The sequence below is a fragment of the Phasianus colchicus genome, chromosome 17, assembly GCF_987193195.1.
Source record: "Phasianus colchicus chromosome 17, bPhaCol1.hap1.1, whole genome shotgun sequence".
Taxonomy (NCBI): domain Eukaryota; kingdom Metazoa; phylum Chordata; class Aves; order Galliformes; family Phasianidae; genus Phasianus; species Phasianus colchicus.
Window position 1 is genome coordinate 1,626,849 of NC_143452.1, and position 26,139 is coordinate 1,652,987.

Consider the following 26,139-nt stretch of genomic DNA (forward strand, 5'->3'; position numbering starts at 1 on the left):
GCTGTTCCTTCTGTCGCTTCCGGAGCCGCTCTGCCCCGCGACTTCCGCCCTCCGCCGTCAGAAGCGGAAGCGGCCGTGCCGCGTGGGGTTGGCTGCGGCCGCCGCTCCCGGACGTCCATCGGTCCGTGCGCCGATCGAAATCGCGGCCATGGCCGTCCGCGCCAGCTTCGAGAACAACAATGAGCTGGGCTGTTTCGCCAAGCTCACCAATGCCTACTGCCTGGTGGCTATCGGCGGCTCCGAGAACTTCTACAGGTGAGGCAGCCGCGAAGGCCCGGCACGGCCACCCCGAGCCCTGCGCCCGCTCCTAACGGCGCCTTCTTCTTGCAGCGTCTTCGAGGGAGAGCTCTTCGGGACCATCCCGGTGGTGCACGCCTCCATCGCCGGCTGCCGCATCATCGGCAGGATGTGTGTGGGTAGGTGGCCGAAGCTCGCAGCCGGGCGGGAGCGGAGGGACAGCGGGGCCGTGCTCGGCCCGTGCCCGCCCCGAGAGGCCTCGGCTGCAGTGCGGAGCCCGGGCGGAGGGCAGCGCTCCTCGTCCTCGGGGGTTTTATTTGACTCCATCGTGCGGAAAGGGAGAAGTTGCGAAGCTGGAATAAATCTCAGAATCGTTAGAGTTGGAAGGGAGCTCTGAAGGCCATCTAGTCCAACTCCGCTGCAATGAACAGGGACAGCACAGCTCAATCAGGCTGCCTAGGGCCTTATCCAGCCTTACCTTGGAAGTCTCCAGGGATGGAGCATAAACCTCATCCCTCGGTAACCTGTTCCAGTGCCTCAACACCCTCATTGTCAAAGGTTTTTTTTATGTCTCTCCTATTCTGAGGACTGCACACCTGGACACAGTACTCCAAGTGAGGCCTCACAGTGCAGAGCAGAGGGGCATGCATCTTTGGATGCAGCCCAAAGATACAGTTGGCTGTCTGGACTGAGAGGGCACACTGCTGGCTCGTGTCCAGCTTCCCACCCACCAGTACCCCCAGGTCTTTTCTGGCAGGGCTGCACTCAGTCCTTTCATCCCCCAGCTTGTATTGGTAATGGGGGTTGCCTTGGCCAGGTGCAGACCTTGCACTTGGATTTGTTGGACCTCATGAGGTTCACCTGGGTCCACTGCTCAGCCTGTGTAGGTCCCTCTGGATGGCATCCCATCCTGAGCATGTTGACCCCCCCCCCCCACAGCTTGATGTTATCAGCCAACTTGATGAGGGTGCCCTTGATTCCCCTGTCAATGTCACTGATGAAGATATTAAAGAATATCTGCCCCAGCACTGACCCTGGTGGGACACACTCATCACTGATCTCCATTGACCACTGCTCTTTGGTCTTGATCCTGCAATCAGTTCTTTGTCTGTTGAAGAGTTCACCCATCAAATCCGTATCTTCCCAATTTGGAGAGAAGGATGTTGTGGGCTGCTGTGTCAGAGTGAAGTCGAGATAGATGACATCAGTGCCTCTTCCCTTGTCCATTGATGCAGTGAAATAAAATGAAAATAAAGCTTGACCAATACAAACAAATGAAACCTAACAATAAAACAAACAGCCACCCAAAATAGGGTTGCCTGCTGATCAGGACCTGAGGAGAGGCCGTTGATGTGCATAAATTGGTTTTGTGGTAAGCAGGGAGAAGCTGTTCCATTTCATTTGGAGGTTAGTGATTCAGAAACTTGCTGGAGGGAGCACTCCAGATGTGAAGGTCAAAGAGAGGTCTTTCCTTGATTGGCTGCTGACACTCTGTTTTAGTAGAGCAAGCACACTGTGTGCTTGCTTTTTGTTCCTGGAAGGTCTCTGCTCATGCAGTCTTACAGCCTTGCTAAAGGAAAGGAACAAAAACAATGTGCAGACTCTATGAGGCAGTCAGCATCTTTGGGGAAAATCATTCCAAAGCATTTTGTTTGGAACCTTGTGTGTCCTATTGAAAAGGCTGGATAAAAGTAGTGAAGTTTACCTGTTTATATTCTTAAATCTTTGTTTTATTTTCATTTTTCCATCTCACTTGTGCTTTTGTAGTAATAAATGGTCACGTTATTTTCTGTGGAACTGAATTTTGGGCTTGAAAAGAGTAGACAGGGCAAGGGCCCCAAGCCATTGTGTGAGCATCAGGAAAGTAGTAAGCACAGTGGAAATATTTGCTTTTTTAAAATTACTTTAAAGTGACGCTCTTTGTTTTCTTTTTCCTTTTCTTTTTTTGGGTCATCTTAGGGAACAGGCACGGGCTGTTGGTGCCAAGCAGTACAACAGACCAGGAGCTTCAGCACATCCGCAATAGCCTCCCAGATTCCGTGCGAATTCAGCGAGTGGAGGAGCGGCTCTCAGCACTGGGCAATGTCACTACCTGCAATGACTACGTAGCTCTTGTTCATCCAGATCTGGACAGGGTATATGGCTTCTGAATTCAGTGTGGATACATCTGAAATTATTCTTAAGTTGCAATTTCAGCTTGTAGCTATTTGGGGATTACTGTAAGTAGTGTGAATGCTAGAAGAACTGTACCACCAGCTGAGCTAACATCACATAGGAAGGTGTGTCCCTGTTTCCTTTCCTCTCAGGAGAGAAATCACAGTATTGGATTTTGAACTTATGACTCAGTTTCAGTCGATCTGTTTCTTTTCCTATTGTTATCTTTACTTGTAGGTGTGGGTCCTGTCCTAAGTATATAGTGTATGTACTGCATTGAGCAAAATGTAGCTATCTATGCTTGTAGAAAGAAAGGAGTGGGATATGGAAGAGAACTGTGAGATGCAATTAGCTTTGCATGTGTAAAATTGAAGCAACAGTGCATGTATGTAAAGAACATAGAAAGCTTGGCCAGAGCTGCTGTAGTAGTAGTAGTTACAAGATGTCACTGACTGACTTGAAAGTTTTGTAATATCCATGGTCTCTGCCAGCACTGTAGTGGTGTATATGTCCTTAGTGAAAAATAGAAACTCTTGTATAAAAACTTAAAGGCAGGGCAGAAAGAGGAGAGGAAGAGCAATGCTCAGTGGGGTGTGTTCAGTAGAGTTGTGTTGGTTTCCAGCTCACTGTGTGCGGGTAACTGGGTCCAGGTTAATCCAGAAGAGTAAGAGCATTCTGTAATGGTTGAATTGCAGTGGGTTGTGAAAGCGAGGACAGGCTTTCAATGGGAGGATCCCAGCTGGTTACTCTTTGAAAGAATACTGTGACTTCAATTTACACAATACCATTTTGCTGAGTACTTTGTTCTCTTTGTTTGCAGGAAACTGAAGAGATCTTGGCAGATGTACTGAAGGTTGAAGTTTTCAGACAAACAGTAGCAGATCAGGTGCTGGTAGGAAGTTACTGTGTATTTAGTAACCAAGGAGGAATTGTGCACCCCAAAACTTCCATTGAGGATCAGGATGAACTGTCTTCATTGCTGCAGGTCCCACTTGTGGTAAGGCTTTTGAGGTGTGTTTTTTCTCACGGCTGTCTTCCATCCCAGTTTGTGGTTTTAGTGTTTCTACATTCTTATGGGCTCCTAGACACTGTATTCTCTGTAAGGATGTCCCAAATGGGAGGTGAGGAGAAGAGCTGAAGGAGAACAGTCTTCTGAGGCGTGTTCCCTTTTTTTCTGTGTTTGAATAAGCTGCATAGAACCTTCAGGTTGCTTCTGAAATGTTCTGCCAGGGTTATGCAATTTGAGATGACTCATTCACACAGTGTGTGAAATGGTCTGTGGTTTGGCCGAAGGCACTGTTGAAAAAGAGTTTAGCAATAAAATCCTGTGTCTGCTCTGATGGATTTTTAAATTTTTAAATCCTGGGATTGCTCTGCCTTTTTGCTTCTTGTTTGTGATGGGGTGCTATGATTTTGTTCTGTTTTTTCCTCTGAATCTCATAGACTTTTCTTTCCAGAGGTTAAAGGCTGCATAAGGAAGCATAATAAAATGTATTGATATCAACATGCCATGCTAACTTTTGCCACTTTGTTTATTTTCCAGGCTGGGACAGTAAACCGTGGCAGTGAGGTCATTGGAGCAGGAATGGTTGTAAATGACTGGTGTGCCTTCTGTGGGCTGGACACAACCAGCACTGAGCTCTCTGTCATCGAGAGCATCTTCAAGCTGAATGAAGCTCAGCCAAGTACTATTGCTACCAACATGAGAGATTCCTTGATAGACAGGTAAGGAGGATCCAGCTCAGTGTATAATTGTAATCAAAACAGAGAGGATTTCAGTACAAGGAAGCTACAAATCTAGCTGCCTCTCAGAGTTGATTGCTCTCTTCTTCATGTCTGTCCCAGTTTCAAGCATGATAGGGAAAAGAGTTGGGGGGAGGGGGGAGAGGCCCTTTCACCCTTCTGTCCCTCTTGTGGGGAGAAGAAAGAAAAAACAACCCCACTCAGGTAAGGAGAGAGAAAAGATTTACTACGTATGGTAGAAGACTGTAAGATAATAGTAAGAGAGTTACAATTAATAGATAAAGCAAAATGGGAGAGAGGGGAAGGTTCTGACTGTGCTGCTCGCTGTGCTGCAGGAAACTGGAAGAAACCTTCACCCCATTATCCAGAACTGGAGATCACATTGGGAATAGTAGTTTGTTCATCTCAGTATGTCTTCCTCTTGGGGTTAGAACTCAAGTGAGACTGCTGGAGAACACAGGACCAGGAAGTGCAGTTTCACTGTGCACAGTGCCTACTCAGCCACCAGCCTGCTGCAGGATGTCATGATGTGGAATACTGATAAAACCAAGACAGTGTCCTCTTTGCTTTTATTGGGTTATTGATGAGAATTATTTTGTTGTGGAAAGATTTCTTTTATCATAGCTGATAAACCACTGAAGTCACACATGGGAGGTGTAACAGTTCCTGCTACTGTTTATAGTCAGGACTGGTGATGGTATTGGACCTTTCCCATTCATTGATGAATGCAAAAAGTTCTACAGGCTTTAGGAGCCTATATGGGTGAAAATTAGTTTCATTTGGACTTCCAGCTGATTGTAATTCATTTGATGATTGCCATAATCCTAGAGGTGTATTCTCGAGCTACTCAAGCCACTGTAACTTATAGTTCTCAGCTCTTATAGAAACATATGGGAGTGTTTTATGGTATAGGGAAAGAAAAGGAATTTCTTGAATGAAGAACCCTTCAAAAGAGTTCTTAGCTGCCCCTATTTAATGGCTTGGTGCCTCTGAGCACAATTAAACATGTGCTTTTAGTAACTACTAGGACAAGACAGTGTACGTGTTGCCTTTGCCAGCCTGACAAGCATGTTCTTACAGCTGGCTGTCAGCAGTCACCAGACCTCCTTCAGTCTTCTCACAGATTTATGTTTTAGGAAGGGAAATTACTGATGGTCCTTTATAACTGGAGGTTGAGAACTGATTATAATGGTGTTTTGAAATGTGTTCTGCACTCTGGCACTTTTCTGCTAAATCTCATTTCTGTTTTGTCTCTTCAGCTTGGCGTGAGCAGTGTTGGTTCATGTACCATTCAAGAAGCTCCTAAGGAGTGAAGAGTCAAGCTGCAGTTTGGATTACAGACCTCTAGATCTTTGTTTCTGCAGGACTAGCACCAGGAAGAGGCTACCAAAAAAACACCTTTTTTGTAATGTTTTGTAAACTAAATATTATTGCAAATAACTTACACAAGTTCCAAATATGGAATGTTCTTCATTTCTTCTTCAGCTGTGCTTTCTCTGTGATGCTGACCAAGGCCTTTGAATTAGCCCACAGTATTCACTCGTTTGGATTTTGGTTACTGATAACTAGAAAATTGTTTTGCCTTAAATAGAGGATTAATATTCTGCTCTGCAGCAGGCAGTTTCAGCACATACATGGTACTGCCCACTCTTTCTTTTCATACTCTTGGTGTTTCTGCTGTAGGTAGGCATAAGAGCCCCTGTATTTCCTGTACCAAAAACGTAGTAGTTAACTTTGCCACAAGAAATTTCAGAAGGCACCACCTGCTGTCCTGCCCTGACTTGCAGCTATTTTCACGGTGCTGCTGATTTTGGAATGATCAGGTCTGACTGAAAATGGAGTTTCTCAAAGAAGTCAAACCAGGGACTTAATAGCCAGTTGTGACTGCCTCCAGAGCAGTGGAATTCGATCTGCTGTTTGCAGATGTCAGACCTGCGTGGTACTTCTTAGACATCTGCAAAAGATCAGTGAGAAACATGCAATTGCTGATAGGCTTAGATGTTCTCTATGGGAGTTGGCCACCTTCCCTGAGAAACTCTCAGAAGTCAGCAAATCAGAAAGAGTTGAACCATGTGATCTTGAATTACCCTGGAGGCAGAGGTTAATTAATGCAGTTCTAAATGGTTATTGCATTCAGCTGTACTTTCCATGTTTGAGGGCTTGCTGTTGAAGAGTTCTGCCCTTGCCTGGCAGTGATGGCGATGCAGAGGAGCTGTAGAGTTAACAGTTTCTGGCATTTATGGCTCCCTTAATGTAGTGGACAACCTTTCTTGGCTGATCCCACGTCTCCTCCTCTGTGTCAGTGTTTAGCATCAGAAGCTGATTTCCTTTTGTCATCTTGCAGGTCTCTCTTATTAGGAACAGGTGAAGAGCTTGACCACTGCTATGCCTGTTGGCATGGGGTCACCAACTGTAAATAAGTAACACTGAGCTTTTTTTTTTTTTTTTTTTTTTTCAGCTTTGGGGGGTTTTTTTCTTCCTCATTCCAATCATTAGGCAGGAATCCTGGATTGTATTAGTGATCTTGATATGCATTAGAATTGCTTAAGCAAGAAAAATAATCCAGTTTCTGTGAAATGCAAATCTGTTAGTAAGAAAGAATCTGAATCTGAGATGGTGGTGAGGGTGGTAATATGCCACTTAGAGACAGACAAGAAGAGGGCATTGCTAACTATGGTGTGTGACTTTCAATGAAACTTGCACTGAAATTTGGGAACTGGGAGGTGGCAAATACAGTATCAGTTCTAAACAAAAGGTTTGTGGGAATTCTGAACTGGGAAGGTGGACCTGTGTGGAAAGAGAATTAACAGAAAATGTACAGAATGAAATCAGTAGAAACATCATGAGACAGCAATAAACTGGATGCTTTAATTGCAAGTCATGTCCCATAAGGCCTGTGGAGTAATTTAAAGTTTGGTTGTAATCTCTCTGAATTTCTGAAGAGGCTTTTGGCAGAGTTTTGTGCCAAAGGCTTTTAAGGACCCTGGATAATCTTGTGGGAGGGAGGCTCATGTGTGTGCCAGAGGATGGGGAAAAAGTCAGAGTAAATGGTTGGATCTTTCACTGGGATTTCAGAGGGAGCTCAGCTGTGTCCTGTTGGGGCAGGGCATTGGATTAGTGCAGTGAAGTTTGCTCAGACTGCCTCACTCTTACTTGTGAGCATGAGAACTGACTGAGGTGTTGATGGAAAGGTGTGAGATAGGAGATCCTTTTGAGGTTAGTGACTGATTACAAAGCAGAAGCAACTGACTGCTCTTAGAGTGGAGGACCACTTCTGCTCTGACTGTGGTTGGTACATCCCAGCGTACTTAAACTTACCTGGAAAAATGAACCTACTTCACTGGTGATCAAATTATTCATACTAGTCAAAAACCAATACATCAGTACAGAATGCTGAGTGCAAAATAGATACATAATGGGCTGCTCTTTGCGGGAGCTGCAACTGCTGTGCTTAAGGTGGATGTGCCAGGACACCCCTCTTGCTGCCCAGATGGCCCATACTGCAGAGCAGTGTGTTGTGCCAAGAACACGCTTGGAAGAGCCCTTGCTTGTGGGAGTAGAGCTGGGTAAGCACTGATGTTCCTCCTCCCCTGTGGTGGCAATATGTCCTGGTGCTGTGCTTCTGGACAAGAACTACGGTGTGGCCACCTGTCTGTGGAGATGCTTTACCCATGCTGATGGGAGACATGCTGGGTTGATACTCGGATGATGTGTTTGTGTAGCATCGGACAGGATCCCAGGAAAGAGCTTGGACATGGGAGTCTAAGGAGCTGTGTCCTTTATGGATATTTGCATCTGGATCCAGGCCCTTAGAAATCACAGCCCAGTATGTAACCTGCACCTTGAAAGTGAGCGTGCACTAGGAGTCAAATTAGGAGGTAGTCAGAAAAGGTACCAAACTATTTGTCCAGTTCCTTAAAGCTGCAGTTCTTGAGTTCTGGCACTGTGGGGCAGAAGGCTTACCTCACTGCAGCAGGCACTGTGCTGCAAGGCTGTGTGAGCAAACAGCTGAGCTTCCTACAGACCCTCATATCTGTGCTCACTGCACAGCTTGTCACTCAGCATGAAGTCCTGCAGGAAAGCAAAGCCAACCTTTGGGCACGAGGAGAGAAAACCCAAATGAACAAAAGCAGACATTTCTCCAGGTTGTAAATTTTTTTTTTTTAATGATGGCTGTTGGAAGTTGCTCAAAGGTTCGGGCTGTCACAGTCCCAGAGGAGATGGCAGCGTACAGATGAGTTCGATGTGCCATGTGGCTGTGGCATTCATAGTGTGCATTCTACCACATAAATAGTACACATAGCAACTTACGGAGTAGCATGTATGGGGGGTGTCTAATTAGTAGCTCTGATTTCATTTGGTCCTTTGCACTCCTTCACCCATCATAAGACATTACCACATTTTTTCACTAAGATTCAGTTTTGCATCTACTAGCTTCTCACTTATTTCATAATATCTTTGTAATACATTTTATGCTTAAACAATAAAAAAATGTGGCTATGGAAATTAATCATGAAAGACAAAATACAGTTGGAGACCACATGTTATGCAGTCCTAGTGGGCTTCACTATGAAATACCTATTGGTCTATCTGGCTTCGTCATAGCAATATTTGAGCACTAGTTAGAAATTCAGAATGCAAACAATCTTTCTGCTTTTTCATTCCTCATCATTGTAATTACAAATACTTATAGCGTGTTTGTCAAGAAAATAAAAATCCTTGGATTTTTTTTTTTTCATAGCTGATATTATGGGGTTGTACTTCTCTAAACTACCTGGGCATTCTGTGCATTGCACTTCCATTGCACTGAATAACATTCAGTTATAGGCAGAGGGCTTACACTAATCACCTATTCCCTACAGTGGGCGTGCAAAGCAGTTTGTATGCTTATATGAATGGCACTTTCATAGAGGGCTGCACTTAACCATTAGATTGCACTGCAAGAGACTTCTCTTATTTGACATGGAGGGACTATCAGTATCAACAACAAAATGGGCTGTACTTGTGGTTAGGACACAACATCCCAAACCATTCACAGTTGTCACAGGGATAAGCAGAAGCTGCCATTGTAAGAAGAGGGCTGTGAAAAGTTACTGACTGGAGGCTCAGTATTTATTTAGCCTCTGCCTGATTTTTATGGCTCTGCCAACTGCGGCTAGTGATGAACTCATTCTACTGTGTGACATGCTTCCTTTGGTCCTTGCCAAATATTTGCATGTGAAGAAGTGAGCAAAAACAAAATTTCAAAGGCATACAATGTCCGTAACATCTACAGGGATTGGATTTTGTTTTATAAACAGGCCTAATTCTTATCGTACCTTGACTATTTCAGCAAAACATACTGACTATCTCACTCCAAACAAACATTTCCATTCTCCTGAAACCCAACGTACAAATTCCACAATCTAGTTACACATGCCACATAACAACAATTCATCTTTTCCCAGCATCTTAACGGGGGCAGAGTGCAGTCTACATTTATACATTTTCCATTATATTGGTAACCACGGCTTTCTGGCTCATGGGAGCTTAAGATCATATGACATCATTCTTTCACAAATGGCTCCCAAAACAAAAACGTGTATTCCCATAATTGGTGCTGTTATATGCAATTAGTTTGTCTTCAGACTGTCCCAATTAGGACTCGATGTTGCCAAGTAACATTATGGTGTCTGGTTTGGTGCTTCGTGAGCTTCTGCTCAGCACTCGTTGACCTCTCGGAGGGCTGAATGGTTCCTCGTGCACGGTGCTGAGTGGCAGCGTTGATTAGTTATGAATGTACAAAACATCTGACCAGCAGGTATTGGAAAATTGTTTCCAGGTTAATTCCCTGGTTTTTGTAATAAATTAAGAAGATCTCTTAGAATGGCTCAGCATCAGAATGTCTTCTGCTTACGATACTGAATTGTTCCTGTTCATAGGTTTCATGATCTTAATTCATTTATGAGAGCTATTAAAAAAATGGTTCTGTTCAGAGGTGGTTTAGCTACACTGGAGAATGCTGGGTTTAACAGGGAGCACTGGTGCAGGGAACTGACAGAAGTTTCCCAAAACAGCTGAGAAGTTTGAAGAAAACCTGTCTTGAAGTCTCTGATGTTTGCAGAGTGGGCCTGTGGAGAATGGCACACCAAGACTTACACGACTGAGGCATTAAGAAGGAACGAGGCTCCACACCGCCTGTATTTTTTTCCAGTTTTCCTGCTGCTTTCAGTCCCAGGATGTCCAAAACTTTATAAGTCACTGAAGTAGTTTTGTTTGGTAGGCTTTGAATGCATTTTTTTTTCTTTCTTTTTTTTTTTTTTTGTCCATATCCTCATCAGGTCGATGTGCAGCTGACTGTGTCATACCCACTCCTGGACAGGTCTTTTGTAGTACACAACATTCTGCTGCACCTCTTTGTTTTTAAACTGGAAGATCGTGTACACCAGGACAAGGATACACAGAGACAAAATGCAAGGGATCACAACTGCAATTGCATTTACAGTGCTAGGCACATCATTTATTGTCACCATAATATCCACATCGTCGTGGGGGAGGCGCCTGTCTTTGCTTCGCTCAACATCCTTCTGGTTACAGCCCATCCAGTCTTTGAGGATTGACCTGGGGTAGCCTGGCTCCACGTTCAGCCTCTGGTTATCAAACTTCCAGTACTCCTTCCCCTTGTAGAAGTAGGTATAAACTAGGAAACAAAACAGAATAGTTCTCACCATTCCATTTCCAACTGATTAAACTCGGCATGCATGAGGGTGTACAGAGAGCCTGAAAGGCTGCAAGGTGGCAGCTCTCTGAGCCAACAGCACACACATCCCAAAACAAGGAAAATATGCAGGTATTTTTGGAGCTTGATTAAAAGGAGAAGCCCCAGCCTTGGCTCGCGGGTGCCATGTTGTCCACAGAGCACCGCTCCCCTGGGCCAAGACAAGCTGCTCACCTTCCCCATCTTGAAGTGTTCTGCACTGATTTGTTGTCCTTTTTGTTTCTTTTTGTGTTTGTTTGCTTGGTGTTTTTGTTTGTTTGTTTGTTTTAAACTAAAGCATCTGTAAATATGCACTGGTCATTACCAAGCTATTAACAGTCTTCAGAATGAGGTGCCTGGTTGTGACAGTGCTTGGATGGATACTTGGGTTTCTATTCTCAATCTGAAAGACCAAATGCCAAATAAAACAAGTCCTCTGAACAGCAGAATCTGGAAGAGTTGGGTGTTGTTAAGAAACAGTCTAGTCCTGCTGCTAATAACAAGCAGATGGTTTATACTACTTGTTGTCTGAAGTACCCCTCATCTCCACAAGGAACTCCAAGATTCCTCTCCTAATCACCCTTCCATGATTAGTGAAAAAGAACACTTCACACCACAGAGAGAAATGTACTGGAGGAAACCTATGGAAGTCCAAAACCATGCTCAGGGCCTGGCTAACTTCAAAGTACATCATGCAGGCTGGAGACAGCAAGTGAGCTAGCTACACATAAGAGAACAGAGAAAAATGTAGCTCATAATCACGGCCCAAAAAAACTTAGGTGGGGACTACTGTGGAACTAAAATCAGAAAAAAAGAGTTCCTTTCCCATCCCAAAGATCTGGCTGTGGTTTAGCAGCTAAGAAGCTGCCTGGGTTGGGATAAGGGAAGAACCTGACTGCCTGTACTCACAGGGGTCAGTGCAACCTTGGGCTGCCTGACACTTGAATCCTACCTCACCAAAAATACCCCAAACACCCCAAATCCAGCAACCCAACTCCCAAACTAGACAAGCCACTATCCATGTAATTTGTAGAATGACTGCAGATACATACAGCCCTCTTTGCTGATAAAAGCTCCTTGTGGAGCCTGAGGGATTCCTCTCCACACAGTGATGGGCTTTGGGTATCCTGGGTCCGTCGCTCTCTTGTCCTCGTTGTACCTCCAGTACCTGTCTCCTTTGAAGAAGTAGGTTTTGCCTACAGGCTCCCAGCGCAGAGCCGTGTCGATGCCTTCCCGGGGCAGGCAGTTCCCCAGCTCCACAAGACTGTGTGGGTATCCTGGCTCTGCTGTCACTTCCTTAAAAACCCAGTATTTATCTCCTAGAGTTGAACAGGGATACAGGAAACGAATGAATGTGCAGAATTTGTAGTTAAAGCAATACAAATGTAAAACAGCCACCATGAACCACAGCGTGGTGGAGATTAACTGTACTGTACTTAAAACTGTACTATGTGAAAGTTTCTCCTTGCAATTTTAAACCTGAAACCTCTCAATTTCATTTGGTGCTCCTTAGCTCTTGGTTTGGAAAGTTAGACAACTCTTTCCCATTCATCTTCTCTAGGCCAGTCTTTATTTAAAAGATTTCTCTCACATCCTGCCTTTATCAGCCCTCCTTCAGGCTGAGATGCTCTAGGATATTTAATTGTTCCCTGTAGGAAGGCCAGTCCATTTCCATTGCCTTTCTCTGAGCCTTCTCTGATTTCAAAACGTTTCATTGAGCTGAAGGTCTGAAGCTGCATGCAGTAATTCAGAACATGTTTTTGTACAGGAGCATGGCAATGCTTTTCTGACTTACAACCTGTTTTCAGTGACAGATCACCTTCAGAAACTATCACAGTGAAAGGAGCTGCTGTGGGCTCCACATAAGGATAAGCATTTTGTTTCTTTAGGGAAAACACCCCTAACACATTTTCCCAGCACCTCAGAAAAGATGTGAGCATATATAACAGCAGAAGCTCACGTTGCCCTGGCTGCAGCAAACAGCAGTGTGTCTCCCTTAGACTAGAGCAAGGGTAGGGACCATAACTGAAGTGCCATGTACCTCACCTAAATGCCACCACGCTCTGTAAGTCAACACACCATACTGATGCCTCACCTGTAACATTCTGTTACAGATGGTCAATGGGCAGTGGCTGGAATTCAAGGTATCCCTCAAGGATGCTGGCTGCATTCTTCCCCAAATCTCCCCAAGCTCCTCTGACCAGGGCACCAAACTTTCATCCCTGTCATGAAATGTGGTTTGTGGTTGCCCTGGATCTGGAAAGGCTCCAACACTGTGTCATAACATGTCCAAGGAGACAGCCAGGAACCTCAGCTCCTGCTCCTCAGGGAGCATCTCTCTTGTTACCAGATGGAAGCCAACATCCACTGAGCCATACTAGCTTTGCAGAGTTTTCTGACAAGGCCAGCCCACACTAAGGAATATTTTAAGGACTGGCTATCACACCGGAAGGTAGAAAGCAAAGGAGGACACTTATATTTGGCTCAGCTGTTAGTACAACCAAAACCCATTAGCAAAAATGAAGAATGTGTAAGAAAAGGCCAGGTCTGTGCTAGCAGCCAGGTCTGTGCTAGCAGCTACTCTTTTCAATGTATTCTTATCCACCTACCTTCTTACTGGACTAAAAGATTATGAGGGATGTTGCCACAGCAACCATCTTTGCCAGTGCTACAAGGAGGAGAAAAGGAGCCCTGCTTGACTTAGCTGGCATTGCAAATGGTCACCCAGGCACTTTTGCAAGCATAGAGATTTTTTTAAGGCTGCAGGAGGTCTTATGGCTGAACTTTGCAACCCAATCTGCAGCTGACTCGCACAATTTCCTTTGTAGCAGATGAAGGAGAGCATCTGAATACAATGGCACAAGGGCTAGCAGTAAAACCTCAGGAGGCTGTGCAGCACCAGTGCCCTGCGCTGCTCCACAGCACTTCACACCTGATATAGAAGCAAGGAGAGAGGCTGCTTCTGCTGTGTAGCAACACATCTTTTCTGGCTCTTTGATAAGGAATTCAAAGCTGGTGACTTGGTTAGTGGCTCGTGAAACACTGGTTGCTTGAAATGCCCTCGTTGGAAGGATCCAGTGAACCTGTTCTCACCGCCTTAATGCTGTGCAAGTGTGAAACAAGGCAGGTGTGGTAGGCTTGTACTGCAACATACCTTTGAAGAAAACAAATTTTCCATCAGATCTCTCATAGGCTGCATCAATCTTTGCAGGGAGACCTTTCCAGAACTGCTCAATTTGCATGGGATATCCCTCCTGCACCCGGTTGTTGCGCAGACGCCAGAACCAGCGATCCTGAGAAAACCAGAAAGCTCTTCAGATTGACTGTTTTCAGCCTGCAGTCACATCATTCAGCAGCTAACATTACTAGTTCTTGCCTAAGCCTGTAATTATCAAAGAAAGAAGTCCTGGTTTGTTGGTTGTGCTGCCCAACACCTTTTCCAGTGCAGGAAGCATTTCATGGGGCAGACGGCAGCCAATAGGGCGAGAAGTTCACAAGTAGAGATCCTCAGGGCTCAGTACTGAGGTCTGCCCTGTTCAATAACTTTAATGAATGATCTGGGTGAGGTCATCGAGTGCAACCTCAGTAAGTTTGCAGATGACACCAAGTTGGCAGGAAATGTTGATGTGCCTGGGATTAGGAAGGCCCTACAGAGAACCTTCTTCTCCAAAACAGTGGTCAGGTGCTGGAATGGGCTGCCCAGGGAGGTGGCTGAGTCTCCATCCCTGGAGGAGTTCAAGAACTGTTTAGATGTTGTACTGAGGGACATGGGTTAGTGGGGAAATGCTGGTTTTAGGATGATGTTGGATGTCTTTTCCAGCTTTGGCAATTCTATGAATCTGTGATTCCAAGTTGATTACTGGGACTCTGACAAAGGGTGGAAAGAATGAGAGGAATAAGGAGCAGGAAGAGGAAAGTCTACAGCTCTAAGTATTACAAAGTCATTTGTGAGTGACCTCTGTGTGTCTCCTTGCTGAGATGTCACGCTTGGCCCAGTAGAGCTGGTGTTCAACTACTTGACCTGAGGACAGCCATCCAGCATCTACCACATATATGATGTGAGCTTCACACAATCACTAGACACAAGTTATTACATATCCCTTTGGATACGAGATCATTACTTAAAGCTGTACTGAATGCTCAGGAAAGAGTAAGAGGATAGCCTGGTTCAGGTGTTTTCTGTGGCTGATGTGTTTGTCCATTTGATGACCTTTCACATCTATTCCTCTCCACATTCACAGCCAGTGGGCAGAGTGAAAGCTGTGAGTGGGACCATGGTTTTTGAGATTAAGGGTGTTCTAACATAGGTTACTGACCAAAGCCTATCCTTCCCTAGCTGCAGCTTGTGAGTAAGGTTGATACAAACTCCCCAGGAGCTTCAAATACAATGAAGCCCAGGGTTTGGTGTGCGCCATCTCGGAGGCCATGAGGCTCAGTGCCTGCTCTGTTACTAACACTGCTTTCTTGCTTTACAGGTGGCTCCCTTCTCAGCTTGGTGATGTCTAAATTCTCTGCCAATGCATCCAGTTAACCTTTTGATGAACAGGCTGCCTGGGAATTCTGTTTAGCTTGTAAATCCCAACAGTCACAGTTTCTAAATACTACAAAACCAATCTGCTTACACTTCCCTCTAATGTTACTCATTTCTCAGCCTCAGAGGAGCCTCAGAGCTTCATTCAGGAACATGACAAATGTGACTCTAACTACCTTACACATCTACTTGTCTTTTCCAGGAACAAAGCTAAAGAAAACTTCATGAATACGCATAATTTTTAGTACCTTGAAAACAAACATTTCTCCTCTAAAGAGAGCCACGGTGTTAAAATTGCCATCGCAGATGTTTGGCTTTGTGCCAGGAGGAGATGGCCTGTCACCTAGAGGAGGACTGGGAGGTCTAGGCTGTCTCTCATGTTTTCTTTCCGAAGTGGAATGAATTCTGCGAACAGGAAGAGTCGGTAAAGGCCTGGTTGGCTCCAGAGGCTCAATAGGAGGACCTAGAAATGAAAAGAAAAGCGTTCAGCCAAGTCACAATTTTGGATTTCCAATGCTTCCCTCAGGTTTTAAACAGATTGGATGAATAGCGTTGTGAGGAATTTCTATGATGTTCTTTATGAACTACCTACAACTAAGAGCTCGTTCCCTAAAAACGAGAAGCAGAACAAGATGCATCCACACACGAAGGATGTCCCAAAACAGGCGAGGGATAAGAACTGCAGAAGAGCCAGTATGTTTTCATAGGTCCTTCCAAGGAGGCTGCAGATAAAACAAGGAGGATGCACACTTATCATGCTCCCAGCTGAAATGAAAGATAATAGCCACTGAAGATAAACATTTATTAGCCTACTGGAAAAATAACAACCAAAACAAGAACAAAGTTAGAGTGCAAAAAAACTGCTGCAATCTAAGGGAAACTGCAGTATTAGCACACTGGACAAGGCTGATCCTCACAAAAGGAGTTACCCTGTTGTTTGTGATTGTCTTGCCCATGTTCAGAGGAGGAATCTACTAGGAAGGATTAAGATAGCCGTGGGGGCTGTACAACCATGGGATTAGAAGAGGAGATCTGCAAACAAACATTCTGAACTACAGCACTTTAAAGTGATGGTTGAGCGCCCAACCCCTCGTGTCAACTTAGCCCTAAATGTTACCTTTTCAAAAGGTTCCTATAAAGAACAAATACTTAACACACCTTAGAAGGGTGACTGAGTCACTGAAAGTCATCGAAGACAGTGACAAAGACATCAACAAAAAAGTCATCACGTTTAATTTTTATGAGGTTCTAACAAGAACTGTGTCTACAAGGTTCATGATCGATAAGTTCAGAGTGCACCACTCTGATAGTTTAGACTAACTTCTGCATAATCAGGTCAGAAACCTTCAGATGCAAATCCTCTGACAAACCTAGAGTTTCTGTTACAGACACAGCACATTTTCCAGAAAGAGACATCCAGTTTGGGCCTGAAGACTTAAGCAGGAACTCCTCTATAATGCATAACAATCTGTCCCAGTAATTAAGCCCTGGCACCCTGAAGGCTGTTTTACCCAATGTCTGAGTTTGTGCAGGTTTAGATTCAGCATTTTTTCCATTTTCTATTTCCAGTGTCTCATCATTTAAACATTAATAGATCTTGATATGGAAGAACTTCAAATTCCCCTTAACGAACTAAACAAATTACTTCTGTTGCTGCAATGTCTTTTGGTTTTGACATCTTGAGACTTACAGCTGTTTTATAAAGAGTTTCATAAGGATATCTATACTTCTACAAGGTGACATGTCCTTATCCGATGACATCTCCTATTTTTATTAGCAACTATCTTCATTTTCATCCCACAACTTTGATGAATGAGTCTGAAACAATCAGAAAAATCAACACAATGGAATGGTGATTCAAGAGGTGTAATGACAAAGGGACTAACACAACAGAAGGGTGTTGTAAGGGAAGGAAAAAGGACTGCTCACTTGTTTCTATCTAGGCTCACAGGTGAAAACTCCACAAAGGAGGGATCTCCCAAAAGAGGTCCTTCGCTAACGGCAGTCAGCCCTCAAATGAGGTCTGAGAGGTGCAGCCAGGCTCAAACCCTTCTGGCTCCAAAACTGAATTGCCTTCACCTTTGCTCCCAGGGCTGACCAGGTCCTTTCCCCAGGTGATCAATCAGTGGTTCAGCCCAGGACTCAACAGTTCCCATAAAAATATTTTAGGTGAGGATTCTCTATTGACAATTACCCTTGGAAGGGTGTCAGCTAATTTGTCTACATTAACTGAAGGAAGGATTACACTGTTACCACATATTTCTCATCTACCTCTGCCCTTAGCTGGTCAGTACCCAGTACCTTAGCAGGCCATAAAGTTTTTTTTTAAATCAATTTCCCACCGTGACACTGCTACTGCTATCTTCCCCACTACTATTGTGAATATCCCCAAATACTACACAGCAAAGATTGCCATCACCAAAGATTGCTCATCATAGAAGCCAGCAGGGTTAGAGCCCCTGGTTAGCTGGTCAGTATGGGAGCATCTACACTACTGCTTTGGTTGAGTGTGCCTTTGAAGAGAATCTCTCCACCAATTGCAATTTCTGTGCTGAAGTTCTCATCAAAATGCAAGAAATACCTTCCTTTTCAGTGAACCTAAACTTAAAAATGCATTTCTGGAGCACATCTAGTACATGGCAGCTGCCAATAGGCATCACAAGGAAAGGCTAAAACTAATCCATAGTGCTGCCTTCTACAAAATACCTACAGAGTAAGTGACAAGTTCTCAGAACTCTATTTACCTAAGGCCATCCCCAGATACCCCTGCATCTACAGACATGCTACTATTAACCTTGCTATCTGCCCCAGATGTAAACAGCCATAGGCAATACACTGCCATGTATAGCACGTGCAACAGCATCTCCTCCAACAAGCCACACTCCAGCTGGCACTTCTGATTCAGGCTGAAAGCTGGTGGAGGTAGGACTGAGTTGGTACAGCAGGATGAGCTGCAGAAGAAGGATCAGAACATGGACTGAGGCCCCATGCTGATCTTACACACCGAAAGCCGGGGTTCTGGTTTGTTCAGCTTTGTGATGGTAGCACTGTCTTTAGCTCCTGCTTTGGCAAATTAAAAGGGGCAGAAAATGGGATGGCTATATGGCTGCCAAACTGGAAGCCTGTGTGGCTGCCAGAACTGTTATAAAATCTCTACTCCATGTTGTATATGATGAGATTCCTATGCCAGCACACCACTGCAAAGTTCACCTTTCTAAATGAGATTGCAGCACATTGCTGCAACAGAACAACAGAGGTGTAGTTCGTTGTTCTCTGGTTTGCAAGAGGCTAGCACTACCGTGCGCTGACCTAAACAAAGGTGCATTTCTTGTTGCCACGTATAGATCAGAAAAAACCTTCTTTGGTGTGAATTTGACACGGTGGAGCGCTTTCATGAGACAGCTATTGGGCAGTCTGTGGAAGCCCACCAGCAGTTTCAGCACAAAGTCTACACCTGGGATAGATCCTTGTGTTGTACGAAGCAGCTAGAAGCAAGTTCCCAACATGAGAGCAGGGAGAGCTCCCCGAAGCACTGCTGCCTTTAAACAGGGTGAGATGAGCAGCAATCTGCAATGCAGAGAGGAACACCTGCTGTCAGCAGGAATTGTCTGGGAGGGAACCAAGAAGTCGCTGTGTTATGTGCATGTGTGATGTATTCAAACTGCCTGCTGGAAGGACCCACATAGAAAGGGAGCAACAACCAAGTCCAGGCCATTCTGCTTCTTATACACAGCAAACAGACAGGGACTGAAACCGCATCTCATACATCACTGGAGGTAATAGAGATTCATGAATGGTTTCTTAAAGGCGAATAAATCTTGTTAAGAGGGAGATCATAACAAAACAGGCTCATTTCAGATGAGTATCTTCACATTGTTAGAACAGCTGAGCTATTATGGAAGGATGGGTAAGAAAACAGGTTAACACAACCAGAGTATGGGAAACTGCAGAATGAATCAATCTGGGAGTGGGATCTCTTGGTTCAGTGGTGGCCACGTGAGAGGCAGAGAGGAACAAGACAGGGCAGTGGAGAAGCATTGGGATACATTGCCCAAAGATGCTGTGGACTCTCCAGCCTTGGAGACTTTCCAGGCCCAGCCAGAGAAAGCCATGGCAGGTAGCAAGCAATGCTGGCAACAGTGCTACTATGGGTGACAGTTTTGACTAGAGATTCCAGAGATCCCTTCCAATCCAAATACTTCTACCATCAAAAGTGCTGCTATCAAGACTGACAGTGTAAGTGACAGGGGAAGCAGAACAGCTTTATTTCCAGAGCAGGGATAGAAACATGCACAATGAGTGGAGAGAAGGGGCTGTGCAAAGGAAAGCAGCTGTGTGCTCCCTGTGAGCAGGGTTTACCCATTGCTGGACACCTGCCTGCTGGGTTTGTGACTGCAGCCAGCACCATCTTATTCTTGTTTCACATAGTCAGAGCACCAGGAAGGAATAAGCAGCCATCTCGTATCATCTGCTGTGTAGCATGTATCAGTATATCATTCCTGTTGGAACTGGGCTAGTTTTTGGATGTATTTAATATTAATAAGACGAAAAGCCAGAAATGAAAGATTCATTGCAGTCCTTACTAAAACTGTTCCAATCAAAAGACACCCCGGGAATTAAAAGTACTGCCCTTCATTTACAGCCTGGGTTCAGAGAACTGGAACTGGTCAGTCTTTGCCAGTGAACTCTGAAGGCCATTCTTGTAGTTTGGTTTCCTGAGTGGGTGCCTGGCCTTGATCCACAACCAAATCCAGAGATGCAAGCACAGACTGTTCCCACACCCAACTTCAAGGCACCAGGCCCAGGGGTGCCATCCTCAGGCTTTGGTGCTCTTCTCCCCAACAAGAGATCGGATGCGTGAGATGCCCACACAAATGCTTCAAAGGCAGCAATCTGGAGCAGAAAAATGTGGCTGAGGGAGAGCATGGCTTGAAGGCCATCACATGGGGTTGAAAATCTCCACAAGGAGCTTTTTCTGTTACACTGCGGGCTCAGATTCACAAGGGAGGACCACTCATTACAGCCAGCCCTGCCCACACTGCAGGACAGCAGTCACAGTCAACTCTCTACGGCTTATGCACCCAGAGTCCCAGCCTTCAGTAGAGATGAGGAAAGTTAAAATAGCACCTATAAGCCTTAAAGGCTTTAATTAATCCTAGGAAGCCACTGAAATAGAAAGCAGAAGGCTTGTGAGGGAGATGCAGTTGTTGCAAACTGAGGTCTGGAAGTTGAAAGTCAGCAACGATTCCACTGGACCAACAAGCTGAGCTGGGTCACCAAATGCTTTGATTCCTTGTAATGGCCAAACCAGCTGTGGGACGTTGCTCTGAAGGAGACAGTCAGGCTTCCCACACATTTTGCAGGTCGTACTGCAAATTGCTGGGATGCAGACTCCATCATTTCACTTATAGTACTGCTCTTGCTGTCTTTGCTTGCCAACAATGGCTTTTTCCTTGCTATCTTTCACTTCTCTTCTTGACCTTATGCATTCTGGGCTCCTGATATATACTGACTGCAGCCTTGTCTCCTGTTTGTAGTTACACACATTGCATTCTTATTTTTAATTGCTGCCTTTACTTGGTCACTAAGTGTGAGCTTAGGGATAAAAGTGTGGAATCCTTGGTGCAAGACAGTTCTACAGCTGGGCACATACAAAGAGCATAGAAGTCCGTACAACACTGAAACCCATGGCTCCAAGTGCCAGCAGGAACAATTTGCTCTGCAGTTAGGGGGAAGAAAAACAGCAGCAAAGCCTGTTCACTGCTGAATAAAGATGCTCTCTTGTAAAACCTGAGCCACTTTGAAGCCCAATCTGGTACAAAACCAGGATGAATAGACCCTGCAGAGTTTGCCAAGCATTGCTATTATGTTATTGTCATGACAGTAACCTAACTAATTTAAAACAGATGGCTGAAGGCAGAGCTTAACAGCTTTATCAGCAGAGATGACTGTGAATGAGTTACTTAGGAGACACTGGCCTATGCTATTTATTACAGAACCTGATGATGCCCACCTCGCCATCACTAACCAGGCAGTATCACACACACATCACAGCCTCTATCAACAGACCTCCGAGCAACCTCACCGAGAGAAAATTAAGTGAGAGGCTTTAGCACAGGACTGCAATGGGTCTGACTCCATCAGCTCTACACCCAGCTGCTGCGTGTGACTGCAGAAGGGGCTGAGCCCTCCCTGGGGACTGAACCCAGGGCCACTTCCATGGAGGAAGCAGGTAGGAGCCCCCTGCAGCTGCACTCTGTGATCTGGAGGGAGGCACCTGGCTGGAGCTTTACACTGTGTGGAGAAGAAGACTTTCTTCCTCTCTATCACAACCAAGGCAAAAAAAATGTCAGCAAGCTTTGGGGTCACAGCAGATCACCTTCGCAGTGTGACTTCCGCCACTGGCACTTAGCCTCCTCCCTTCATGCTTCCTCTGTCGCAGACCATCTGAATACCAAGGTGACCTGTGAAGATAACACAGAGAGAGGAGGCATTTAGGAGCCACTGTGTCGATAGTTGAGGACAAAATATAATTGTACTGTCCTCCCGGCTATTGACAGAGTGTTCCCTCAACTGCACTGCACCTCCTGGAGGGATCCTGGAGGATTGGTGCCACCAGGGCCCACTATGTGTGAGCCTGCCAGCACCAAGCACGGCCTTTGTTTCAGGACAGATCCACCTGCAAACAAAGGGCTTTCCTGATATTCACCCCAAGAATAAGATTGCTACCAGGCCTTTGGAATAAAATACAGGGTGCTTGGGGAATAAAACACTGAGCTAAATGTTTCTGCAGGGCTGTGGCAGCTGTCTGCATACATGGGAGGGGCTGCTCAGGCACAAAGCAAAACGTGTGATCCACATGAGACAGGAAATGAGAGAGATTTGATGGGATGCTCTGACCCCACAGCAGTGGAGAGAGGTCCCTGGTCCTACTAAACCAGCTAGCTGCCACCAAAACACCTCAGGGACAAGAGACAGTTCCCCACATCAGCTCAGCACTCACTCCACTGTTCCAGCACCCACAGTGTAGCCAGCAGTGGGGCAGTGGGGTCCTTGTGACCTTTACAAAGGCAGGAAGGCTTTCAGAGGTGTTCCTCTGAATGACCAACTGCCACCCAGGTAACAGAGCACCCACCTGGAAGACAGGAGTCCAGGGTTGAAGTCCTTGCTGTAAGCAAAAGAAGTGCTCTCCTGTGCTCTGTGATTCACTCTGCAATTGGGTTCTCTGCTTTGGGGGTGAGAAAACAGGGTCCAAAATTGGCAGGCTGGCCTTAGGCAAAAGGAGGAGGAGAGTTTAGGGCTCTGCAAGATGCTCCAACTAATGGTGCCCAGTTCAGCTCTGGAAAAAAACTTGAAGCAGCCTGACATTTGCTCCGCTGCAAAACTGAGGGTTTTTTTTAAACTCGAAAAGACCTTCAGGGTGAGAGAAACATTTAATGCCCAGACATATTCATAAAGCAGAGCTCTTGCTTCAGCTAAGGAGCACTGTCAGCTCCTTCCAGGAGGCAGCCGAAGGCCACGGGCCAGCTCCCTCCTCTCACAACCAAGGCAGATCCACAGTTGGTGTGGTCATGGGCAAGTCCTTGCCTCATGGCAGAGATCTCCATGCACCAGGTGGGCCTCAGGCACTGCACAGGGGACAGGCAGGCAACTCCCTGCCAGCATTCTGGAACAGGAATGGAGACCTGGTGTGAAGCAGACAAGACTCAGTGGGTGCACCAGAGGAAGAATCTGGTATTTCCTTCTGGTGTCAACAGAGTCACTGGAAAAGAGAAATGTGCACGTATAAGGATGCAACACAGCGAAGGAGCCTGGTCTCTCTGCAGCATGCCAGAGATGTGGTACCAGGGCCCATCCCTGCCATGTGCCTCCTCCTGTCCTCCTATGAGCATAGCACTGTGCGGCACAGATCTAAAAGTTCCAGATCTGGGAGCTTCCCTGAGCACTCTGTGCTGTTTCAGGGATGTTGGCAGAATGTGTGTGGCTGGAGAAGGGCTGATGGGTGATGTAGGAGGCCCAGAAGTCCCCAAAGAGAAGCTCATTTCAGTTACTTTTCTACTGCTGCTACATAAGGCATGGGAAGGACTGCTGGGAATGAGGATCCTGCTTGTCTCTATTCTCTGCACTCAGTGAGCACAAGGAGACAGGATTAATCAGTCCATCCAAATAAGACAAAAGAAAACAAAAACCTAATTCCCCTCGGCAAAAGCAGCACTATTATTTCTACCATTATGAGCCAGTCTTCCATCACAGATAACACAGAGAGAGTTAATACTGTCAGCTCATCAGCTGTAAGCCTCAGTTCTTCTGTGACACAAAAACATTCATCTTCTTTGCTTTGAAGGACAATCGTATTGTCAGTTTGCCAATGAGGCGGAAAGATGATAACAGCTTTCCAAAGGAAGACTGAAATGAGCATTTTTAGAAACCTCTGTGCTGCTGCCTTGAGCACTAATACTTTAAAGAAAACTGGCTATCTCCAACTGCAAACTCAGTAGTGGCATCTGCATGGCCTTTGATGCCACTCACGCCCATGCTGCTGGCAGTCCAGGGCTGACAGTCCATTTGGATTTCTGGAGGTGTTCAAAAGACATGATCTTGGGCTCACTGCTAGCATGCAGCCTGCATCCAACTCACCCAGACCTTGCCACCTTCCCTGCTACTGCCCATCCACCTGCTCACCTAGCACAGAAACTCACCTTCTTTACCCTTTTAAAGCAGAAGCTCTAGATGGGATGAGTAGTCACAGGAAGAATCACTCTGTCCTCAAGAGCTGGGATCTCCTAGAGTAGGTACTTCAATTTTGCTTGTGAAAATTACCCTTCCAAGTTCTCTCTTCTGGTACTCGTTCTTCAGGAGATGAACATCCATCACAATGCTGTAGAGGACTGTCATTGAACTACTTTCTTTTGGCACAGGAGGTGTGCTAGAGGCTTGCAAATCCATCAAGCAGAACATACTTCTCTGTCTCACAATCACTAAAATCATTTTCTATAGATCAGGGTCTTGGTTATTACTCTATACACCTCTCACTTTCAGAGGGCATTAGAAACTATTCCTGATACAAACACTTCTAGTCCTTTGCATGACAGCAAAGCTTGGTCTGGTGGTTTACAAAGTAGTGTCACCACATGGAGCTTACAGCCTTTTGGCATCAAGTCTTTCTGCTGTTTCATAAAAAGCTATCTCACACATATGTGTACGTCATGCAGATCTGGGATTGCTCTATGGGAAGCCATTGGGAAAAGGTGAGTGAAGCTGTGAAACCTGTGCTTGCAACATAGGAGTAAAGGGGCCAGAAGAAGGTGCTATTTGCTCAGGATCTGCTGACACCCTGTTCCTGGATGTCAGAGGTGGTACTGCCCAGCAGTGATTAATTTGTTCCTTGGACAAGGGCTGGTGAGGTTTTCATTACCACCCTGGACCTCAGCCCTGATGGGATGCAGCACATGCACTGACTCGGAGCTCCTGGGCTAAAAGATGTGTGAGATGACATGCCCTCGGTGTGACTGTGGAGGACTGAAATCCTTGAGGTTATCTCCAGGATTAACAATTTGGTCTATGAGAAGACAGAAAACCTTTCGTTCGTGAGCTTAAGTCTCAAAAAGCCCTTGAAAGTAATGGCTTGGCTCACCAGCTCCAAGTAGTCATGCAGATGTGAGTTTTCTCTGCACATCATGTTGACCACCCTGCTCTCCAGACACAGCATCAGAAGAGTCACTTCTAACTATGAGAGCTACCTTACAGCCCATTACAAAAGGGTGCCTACAGCAAGACATGAAGAACAGAAGCAGCAATGCTGAAAGAGGATCAGTTCAAGTTGTACAACAATGCCATGGTTGAGTATGCTTCTTTTCTCTAACTGCACAGTAGCTGCATGCAGCCCCGACTTCAACACTAGGACAAATAAAAGAGGCAGAAAACCTAGCAGAATATCCAAGGGACCTACATCACAGTGCCATTTCCAGTTTAACTCCTTCCTGGCCATCTCAGTCATAACATGGGCCCATAAGTACAACAGTAGCTATCATTCTGAAAAAGATACACATAGAACAGCTGTGATATTTCCTTTTTTTTTTTGTCAAGGAACATGCTGCAAGAAGCACCTTTCGGAAGACAAAAGTCCTGCTGACTTTTCTTATAGTTCACTCTTTGCCACACTTGGTGAGCTGCTGCCCCTTTCATCAGCTTGTATGTCAGAGCAACATTTTAAACATTGACCTTACACTAACCATGACGGGGCACAAACAAGATTTCACATCATCTACTGTCTCTGTAAGTGAGTTCTGAAATACATCCAGCAGAAAATAACTTAATCATGCAACAAATTATTAGATGACAGACTTAGACATATTCTTTCCCAAGGGATAAATGCAGATACAACATAAAAACACATTTAAAGTGCAACATTGTCAAAGAAGACAAATCAGACTTAAATTTCAGTAGTGCCTCTGTTCTTTGATCTGCAAGTTCAGTGGAATGAAAATCTGTAGGTTTGCATTTGATTTAAAAAAAAAAGGATGCTACATGCAAGGCAGTAGCTTTATGACTTATTTTACATAGTATGCTCCAACATCATACATACTGAGCATCATAGGAAATGTCAGGGCAGCAAATCAGGACGTTCTGGTTTTTTGCTAGCTGCTTTGATAGACAGCACCCTCAAAGCAAGACAAGGCAGACTGGTATTGTAGAAATAAGGCACATTCATGAAATGTTACTGCTATAGCTACAAGAA

At 45.3% G+C, this 26,139-nt stretch overlaps 2 protein-coding genes across 3 annotated transcripts in view; one reads left to right on the top strand and one right to left on the bottom strand.

Moving 5' to 3' along the window:
• Positions 1–50: 50 nt before the first annotated feature.
• On the top strand, positions 51–7,011 carry EIF6 (eukaryotic translation initiation factor 6). Its single transcript, XM_031605676.2, has 6 exons — positions 51–255; positions 331–416; positions 2,197–2,372; positions 3,212–3,388; positions 3,935–4,116; positions 5,394–7,011. Exons 1-6 carry the CDS (start codon positions 149–151, stop codon positions 5,401–5,403), a joined length of 738 nt encoding a protein of 245 aa, XP_031461536.1. The 5' UTR covers positions 51–148; the 3' UTR covers positions 5,404–7,011.
• Positions 7,012–8,280: 1,269 nt separating this feature from the next.
• The window catches only part of MMP24 (matrix metallopeptidase 24), a 44,200-nt gene continuing 26,341 nt past the window's right edge, over positions 8,281–26,139 (bottom strand). For both annotated transcript variants that reach the window (XM_031605695.2, XM_090152463.1), the window contains exons 6-9: positions 15,650–15,864; positions 14,025–14,163; positions 11,923–12,189; positions 8,281–10,813 (exon numbers count right to left, since the gene is read on the bottom strand). In XM_031605695.2, the coding sequence (XP_031461555.2) occupies positions 10,476–10,813; positions 11,923–12,189; positions 14,025–14,163; positions 15,650–15,864 (959 nt within the window). In that variant the 3' untranslated portion in view covers positions 8,281–10,475. The remainder of the gene's footprint in view (positions 10,814–11,922; positions 12,190–14,024; positions 14,164–15,649; positions 15,865–26,139) is intronic.